The 8,742-nt window shown below is 41.4% G+C and overlaps 1 protein-coding gene across 1 annotated transcript in view; it reads right to left on the bottom strand.

Annotated features, from left to right (window-relative positions):
* Positions 1-1,073: 1,073 nt before the first annotated feature.
* The window catches only part of SIAH3 (siah E3 ubiquitin protein ligase family member 3), a 144,601-nt gene continuing 136,932 nt past the window's right edge, over positions 1,074-8,742 (bottom strand). Inside the window, exon 2 of the mRNA XM_056555405.1 lies at positions 1,074-4,205. Coding sequence (XP_056411380.1) covers positions 3,618-4,205 — 588 coding nt within the window. The 3' untranslated portion in view covers positions 1,074-3,617. The remainder of the gene's footprint in view (positions 4,206-8,742) is intronic.

Below are 8,742 nucleotides of genomic sequence, written 5' to 3'. Positions count from 1 at the left end.
CACTGAGGACAAGCAGGGCTCTGTGCAATGAGGACAAGCAGGGCTCTGTACACTGAAGACAAGCAGGGCTCTGTGCAATAAGGACAAGCAGGGCTCTGTACACTGAAGACAAGCAGGGCTCTGCGCAATGAGGACAAGCAGGGCTCTGTACACTGAAGACAAGCAGGGCTCTGTACACTGAGGACAAGCAGGGCTCTATACACTGAGGACAAGCAGGGCTTTGTACACTGAGGACAAGCAGGGCTCTGTACACTGAGGACAAGCGGGACTCTGTGCACTGAGGACAAGCAGGGCTCTGTACACTGAGGACAAGCAGGGCTCTGTGCAGTGAGGCTCTGTGACATGCCCCCAGCTCGCACAGCAGGATGATTGCCAAGCCAGGAGCCTGAACAGATCCCTGCTTGTCCTGCCCTCACTTCTTGTATTTGGACTCCTCATAGAAACACACAGGCAATAGCTGCAGGGACAGCATTTTTTTCACAACATTTTTTTTTAACCAATGTATATTACAAATATATAATGGTATAATATAAGTGATATAATGTGTTTTTGCTAATAACAGGTACACTTTAAACTCCCAACTGGACAGTCGCTATAATTATTTTTGACTTTGTAGAAAATTTATGCAATTAAACTTTGCCACATATAATCACAGAACTAGAGACAAAAAAAGTTCCAAAACAGGAAGTGCCAGCACTTCAGTATGTGATGGAACCTTGACTCAAGTTCTCTGCTTCTCCATGAAAAATGACTGCACGAATCCCGTGCACCTGGGGGTTTATCCACCTGACTATTTCTATCTAGAAGGGTGAGCACATCTTTTTTTCTATTTTATATCATGGATATCTGATTATGACTACATGCAAACAGTTGCATGATCTGTGTTGTTGCTACCTATAGTTCAGTGTTTCCCAAGCACAGTCCTCATGTTCTCCCAACAGGTCGTGTTTTCAGGATTTCCTTTATCTTTCACAGGTGATCTAATTATGGTCAGGGCATCATGTATCACCATAATTATTTCACCCGTGGAAGGAAATCCTAAAAACATGACCTTTTGGGGGTACTTGAGGACTGCGCGTGGGAAATACTGGTTCAGATGGTGATAGCTAGATAGAACCACAGAAGTCAACTCAAAATACAAAATGCAAGTATTTATTGTATTTTTGTTCTCTTTCTTTTTGAATATGAGTTGTCCTCTTTGCATTCTTAAACAAAATGTAATGCTAAAACTACAAATATGCTGCCATAAGTTAGCAGCATTTACATGATTCAAAGCCAGCGGACAAAGTAATATTAAAAACATTATAGATATGTATGCACATGGTATGACTTAAAAAATAAATGTTTACTCCAAATAATTGCTTGACATTGCTAATGGTATACCAATAATGGTATGAGACAGTGAGCTATAACAATATATACTGTTCATATAGTGCTTCAATTATACCATATATTTGCTTAAAGGGGTATTTTGGGATCTAAGCTTTTATCCCCTATCCAGAGGATAGGGTATACAATGTCTGATCGCGGGGTTCCTGCCGCTGATCTCCCTGTAGCACCCGCACCCTGCAGCTGCATCTCCAGTGTCGGAAACTTCCGGGTTTCCGAGACTGGAGAGGTGATTTAACGTCACGCCACCCCGTTATGTCACGCCATGCCCCATCCCATACACATGAAAGGAGAGGGCGTGACGGGATGTCAGGGGGCAGGGGGGACTCAGAAGTTTCCGATACTGGAGATGCAGCCCCGCATACAATGGGATAAAAGCTTAGATCCTGGAATACCCCTTTACGGTCTGAATTTCTCAGTAGCGTCAATGGCAAACTTCATAAACATTTAGGGGGTGCTGTAGTAAGTTTTTTGTAGTAAAGTAAAGTTGATGACATACACCAATTTCTTTATGTTGTAGAAATTTTTTTTATGATCACAAAGAGTTTTGTATATTGTCTAGTAAGAATGTTATGGTTAAGAGGAGCTTTAAAATGCTGATTTATTCACAAAATGGGCCCTTTTGGCTAAAATTACCTTGGCATGAGGTGGCATCAGAAAAAATTTCTAACATGCCTATCTGGTTGCAACAAATTGATCATGGTATTTTGAAACATTTGGCACAAATTTAATCATCCTAAGTACTTTTCAGGTCATTCTGCTGTTTATTGTTTAGTAATATGAAGACATGACTCTGATAAAGTAAAGGATCATTGCTCATTTTTGGCACATGTTGTTACACATTGTACTTCACAGATTTACCAACATCAATGCCTTAAATATGCACCAACCAATTAGCTGAGCGACATATTATGCATAGAGAGCATGGGCATGAGATTTGGCAGAAGCACATCATATTCATGAAGAGGTTCATGCATTTGCTTGGCGTATAACCTTTGCTTAAAATAGACCATCTAGTAAATGTTCTGTTTATCCCGCAGTCATCAGCGAGAATATGGGACACACTAAACCAAAGTAGAGGTTGATAAATGTTGCATTGTAAACACCACATTACCAGTAGAAAGCATTCAGTATGCTCTCACACAAAAACCTTCAATTTTAGTAAATCTGGCCAATCTGCTGGAAATAAAAGCTGTTGATGCACTATTTTTTTGGTCAGAAAATGATGTGGAATTAGGTATTTTCATATGCGAAATTGGCACAAAATTGTGGAGTAAAGGTTTAAAAGGGTGCAAATATTAAGGTGATAACAAGGCATACAGGACAAATAATGGTAGAACTTTCTATCTTCCAGGATAGTATGGAAAATACAGTAAATAATAATATTGACTGCTGCCCAGAAAGTTACAACCCCCCCCCCCCGATATTAAAGGGGTATTCCAAGGAGCAAAACTTGTCTGACCACTGGGACCCCCACATACTGTATGGGGCTTGGTGATTGATGGGAGTCAGATTCATCTCGGGTGATCTGCAAGTATAAGCCATGTGCAGAATGTGTGTACCAAAGTGTCATATTGAGGTCTACAGCCTATGCTTTACCACTCAGTGTACAAGAGCAGGGATTCCTGCATTTGACATGAGTCCCTGCTCTTGTACATATCTGAATCGGCTGTTGAATCTAAATCACCAACAGCCAATTACAGCAAGTAAACAATCCACCACAAAAAAAGGCACATTTTGTGGCAAATTGAGTTCTGTCACATGGGGCTGTTTATGATATTGCATAATATAATCTTCAGTCTCCTCACCTGATATAACTAAACATGAAAATTTATATATTTTTCAAAAATTTAAGTAATAATGATTTTCCCTAAAACGAGGTTTGGGGGGGGGGGGGGGTTGGTTGTTTCCTCTGGATCAACATGGCAGGGAAACAAGCTTAACTGGATATTGATATTTCTAGCTATAACTCGAGATTAACGTATATACATATAAATATACAGTACACATGAAAACATACAAGTATCTTTATATGACATCATACTGTCAATAGCTCTTGATGAGTCAAAAAAAAGTTTTCACAGAAACTAAATCTAAGCACATCAAAAAGAAATATTGCTTTACACATTTCTGTCAGAACAACCGTTTCCTATGTACAAGCGTTAGAAAGCCAAGGAAAGGTAAAAAGCCAATTAGGTTTGGATTTCCAAACACAGATGTCCGGCAAATTACATTTCAGGTTGAGTGGCACAAAGTTTACTTGCAGTTATTGCTATTCCAATGGCCAAACTTCCATTATCAGCAAAGAGCTGAGCCACTGAGGCATTAAGCACAAGGCAATCACCATCTGTAATTATAGAGTCAACACAGTCTAAGACAGAGCGGGGGCTGGATTCCCATGTCAGTCTTCTGCGGTTCCTGTTCAACTCTAGTTTGTAGTTGAAATTCTCAGCTTGTGCCCGCGTGCCAATCAGCATCATTGTAGCAAAAAATTGTGGGTATCCTTTGTATTTTTCTTGTTTTCTGAGTACAAGCAAAAAGTGATGGCCCAGACATGAATGCGCAATTATCCAATCCACCGGTGCAGGAAGGTGCATATCAGTAGCAAGAAAGACAATTTCTGTTCCATGTAGTATGTTTATGGTATGAGTTTGTGTTAAATGAGCAACAACCACCTCCAAGTGACCTTCCCATTTACAGGCATACAAAGGGCAAGAGCATGAAGTCAGCTGTGGGTCGTGGACCGTTTCATGGCAATGATGATGCCTGATTTGTGGAGCGGAATCTTCAGGGACTGCGCATCTGTTTGAAGCATTCTGAAAGAAAAAGAAATTACTGTAGAAAATAGGCAATAACACTCAACATTTATGGAATCCCTGAGCACAGAAGCAGTCAGACATAAAAGAGGAAACAAATGATAATTAGTACATAGATTAAAATGGGGAGCGCAGTGTCTGCATGAACGCAGCCTCCCGGATTACACACTGGGTGCAGTAAACTTCATGTTGTGTAATAAAGTCCCTGCTTACACTTGTCTAGCTGGAGGATGATTTTTTTTAATTTAAATTTGTTACTGTATTTATGTGAGAAACCTACGACACCTGACATTGACAAAGTAGTTCATTTAATTGTACGCAGAAGCATTATGCTTAAGCAATGTGCAATGCTCATTGTCTTTACACTTTATTTGAGGCATCCACTCTTTGAAGTCACTTTTTTTTCCATTAGGAATGGGAATAAATCCTGGTTTGACAGAGAAGGGAAACAATAAACAGATAGATGGATATATTATACTGTAGATATATAGGAAAGGTAATAGGAGCAATTTAAAATTTTGGCTAAAGGAATGTAGTGTGAAGACAGCCTTATCAACCGTAAAGGCAACTTGCATACAGGAAAACTGTTCACATCTATTTGGCAGCACAGCAGACGTTCAGTGCATTCTGTAAGTCATTGCATTTCTCCCTAGAAGCAATGCATCTAGGGAAGAAAAGCATCTTAAAGGGGTACTCCAGTACTTCAAAATCATGATCATGAGGGGGTCTAACCGCTAGGACCCCCTTTAATATCCAGAATTGGGCTCCATTTGTTTCTGTGCATGAAGTAGTTAAAGGAGTAGTCCAGTGGTGAACCCAGTGGTGAACAACTTATCCCCTATCCTAAGGATAGGGGAGAAGTTTGAGATTGCAGGGGGTCTGACCACTGGGGCCCCCTGTGATCTCCTGTACGGAGCCCCGACAGCCCGCGGGATGGGGGCGTGTCGACCTCCGCACGAAGCGGTGGCCGACACGCCCCCTCAATACAACTCTATGGCAGAGCCGAAGCGCTGCCTTCGGCAATCTCCGGCTCTACCATAGAGATGTATTGAGGGGGCATGTCGGCCGCCGCTTCATGCGGAGGTTGACACCCGCTATCTGGCCGGAGAGCCTGGCCCCCGTACAGAGAGATCGCAGGGGGCCCCAGCGGTCGGACCCCCCGCAATCTCAAACTTATCCCCTATCCTTAGGATAGGGGATACGTTTTTCACCACTGGACTACCCCTTTAATCGGCAAGTGCTTCTCATGTATGTGAGTACAGCTCTTGTGCATCTCTAGCGCCCCCAGAGAGACTGCATGTAGGGCATGCCAACATGTCACTCTATGCACAGGTAGAGACAGGGCCCGATTCTGGAGATCTGATCATGAAGGTCTGACCGCTGGGACCCCCTGCTGTCAGATGCTAATCCCCTATCCTGTGGTTTTGAAGTGCTGGAGCACCCCTTTAAGATGGCATGCCACAACTGTCTCAGCCTCTGTATAATTGGAAGCCCACAAATACAGAGTGATCTTATGGTAGTCAACAGCAATGCGTGATTTATCCAGGCCTATGACACCTTCCTGGATATTTTTCTGTTCTGGGATCGATTTTTGCTGTTTTTTGCTGTTCTATTTATTTCAGTGTACATAGTAGGATTGTACTGCAGCTGTTGACATGCAGGTTAGAATTCCAGGCATAACCAGTACAATTAGCATCATCCACCTTCTTACAATTATGACCTTAATTATATATGTAATTATTATAATTTCAGAGTTTAAATTCAATCTTCATCTGGTAATAGTCCGATTGGAGAATTTACTGTGCTCAAAATAGGCTTTGCAGGAGACCAGGGTATTGCACACAGCCGCTGCTGCCATGCACAATAACACTCACATCGCTTTGTAAGCTGCATCACCAAAACCTTCACAAACCTTCCATCTTAAAAACACAAGGGAAACATCTAAGCAAAGGCTTGTAGACATACCTTCCAGCCAAAACTGAGTTTTCTGTTTTGGATTGAGATTTATTTTTACAGGTTATGTAACTGTCTGCATCAGATTGTTTGGCTTCTAATACAGCATGTATGTAACATAAAGACATTCTCTGCAACGCACTTGACACTTGAAGACACACAACACATGGAGACAATAGTTGCTTATGGGTGATAGGAATCTGTGCTATGTTTTCTTTTATTGCAAAGTACAGTGAATGTTAGAGGTTTTGGCATTTGGGCTCCATGGATGGCTTCTGATGGCACTACAGCTGTCAGGGGAATGCAGGAAGAAGTGCTGAGTGAGCACTTATGAACTGCAGTTTATAAGCATCTGCTTAGCAGAAAGCAGAGATACTGCTGGGAGGGACAGAAGACAATGGAAGTCCAGGCTGCCCAACCAGAATTTCCGTTGGCCCACAGCACCGCATGCAACTTCTCTATTCTTTGACGCTCCAGCAAAGGCATCACCACTATTCATGGCTGCCTGCAAGGAGAGAAAATATGCTCTGGGGAGGAGAGGGCAGTGCACCAGACGGGTTTTTTGTTTAGATTTTTTTTTTTTTTAATGGGGACCTAATACTAAAGAGGCAAAGGGTTTGTAATACTACAACGGGGGCTTAAAGGAGTACTCTGAATCAAAACTTTTACCCACCATTAGCAAGCTTTACCCGAGATATATAACTTAGTAAATTACCTCAGTAGCGTTACATGCAGCCATCCATGTTTTATAGCGATTCCGGAAGTGTAGCCTGTCTTTGCCAATTATGACACTCGTTCCACGCTCTCCGGCCGCCCGCGGCCATCTTTTGAATGAATCGTCATCATGGTGTTGTTCCTCCCTGAGTTATGCCAGCCCCCACTAGTGCCGCTCGTTCACTCCCACCTCTGAATATTCATAAACCCCCTGGTTTACTCAGCAGCTATTCTCTCTGCTGAGTAAACTCGTCTCCCTCTATCCTCCTATCAGCATGCGTGAGGCGCGCCTGCGCACTCAGCAGCCTGACCGTACTAGACATGTGATATCTCCCGTCCAATAATATAACTTAGAGTTACGCCGCAGTAACTCTAAGTTATATTCACATAGCTAGTTATGCTAGCAATCGGAGTAAAGGGAGTAAAGGGAGATTGAAGCGCGCATGCATAATTTGTGGGGTTGGGAACCAGAGTGAGGGAGGGCTTGGGAGCGGAAGAAAAGGAGTAGGCATGCTGGGAAAATGTCATTCATGACGTCACGGCCATGCTTGCAGTACCTGGAAGTATGCTAAAATATCGGGGATGATTGAAGGAGAACGACTGGACCGATTTTGGTGAGCAGGACCTCTAATGAAAGGTAATCAAGTACACTTCGCTATGGTGCCAGATTTTTTTTAGATCAGAGTACTCCTTTAAGACAGGGATAATGGTGTGGGCAGAGATTGTGGGCCCAGTGCAAAATGTCTAACAGGGCCCAATAGTAATTATTATTATTAATAATAATATGAATATTATTAAAAAATAATAATATAATTTTTCATTTAAACTTATAGTCTCCTTATGTGGGTAATAAACACACCCTATAGGTGCAGGTGCAACAGCCCTCTCTACATCCACAGTAGTTACACCCCAGGGGACAGAATATTTTTGGTCTCCATACTTAGGTTCCTTTGAAGTTTGGGGGGGAGGGGAGTGACTTTGGGGCCCTCTGGGAATTTTGGGCTCTGGGTAATTAACCCAGTTTACTTATGTAGAGGAAAATATATTGATACACAATAAAACTGCATGCTTTTCTTCCTCAATATGGAGACGTAATGATGTTGTAGGCTTTTTTTCTACATGTTTTTCCTATATTTCCCATTCATTGTCTTTTATTATTCTGAATGCAGAATAAAAAGAATAAAGTGACTGCTTCTACAATACTGTATTTCACATGTTATTAAAAGGTTCAGATAAATACACAGAGCCTCAGATAAGAGAAACTTCTAATTATTCTTTGGCCGCTTGGTGGGCATCGACAATGCGATTAATTTAACATCCTTTGGTAAACAATGTAGAGCCTGTAAACCACCAGGGATATTTTCATTTTCTGAAATGTGAATAATGTCACAAGATGAATGGCAGTCCTCACATCTAATACACTTACTGTAATTACTTCCACTAACCAAACTCTTAATGCAACATTAGCAATTAGACTAATTAAAAATAATGAACTTTCCTTAGCATTCTTCTAAACCTCTTAGTATGAGTCAAGTACTTAAGCTCTCTATGACTTAAATGTTTCTATTAGGAAGCTGAGTTTGAAATACCCTCTAAAATGAATATGACAATTAGAATTGGAAATGTTAACTTTAATACATTAGTTCTGGAAAAATGAAGATGATTCAACATTTACATTCAGCGAACCATTAAATCTGGTAATTACTCTACCATAATTCATTAACCTTTAACAGCGAGGCTAATTGCAAATAATGGCAAGGTAAGAATTTGTTTTTCATGAAAGCATATAATACATAAATAACTACAGATGACTGTATAGATAATGCACTTGATATATTCCTAGCTCTAGGGGCTTTAGCATCAGTGGCCA

Source organism: Hyla sarda, chromosome 2 (assembly GCF_029499605.1).
Source record: "Hyla sarda isolate aHylSar1 chromosome 2, aHylSar1.hap1, whole genome shotgun sequence".
Classification (NCBI taxonomy): domain Eukaryota; kingdom Metazoa; phylum Chordata; class Amphibia; order Anura; family Hylidae; genus Hyla; species Hyla sarda.
Note: the sequence above shows the minus strand (reverse complement) of the source record. Positions and strands in the feature narration are given on the sequence as shown.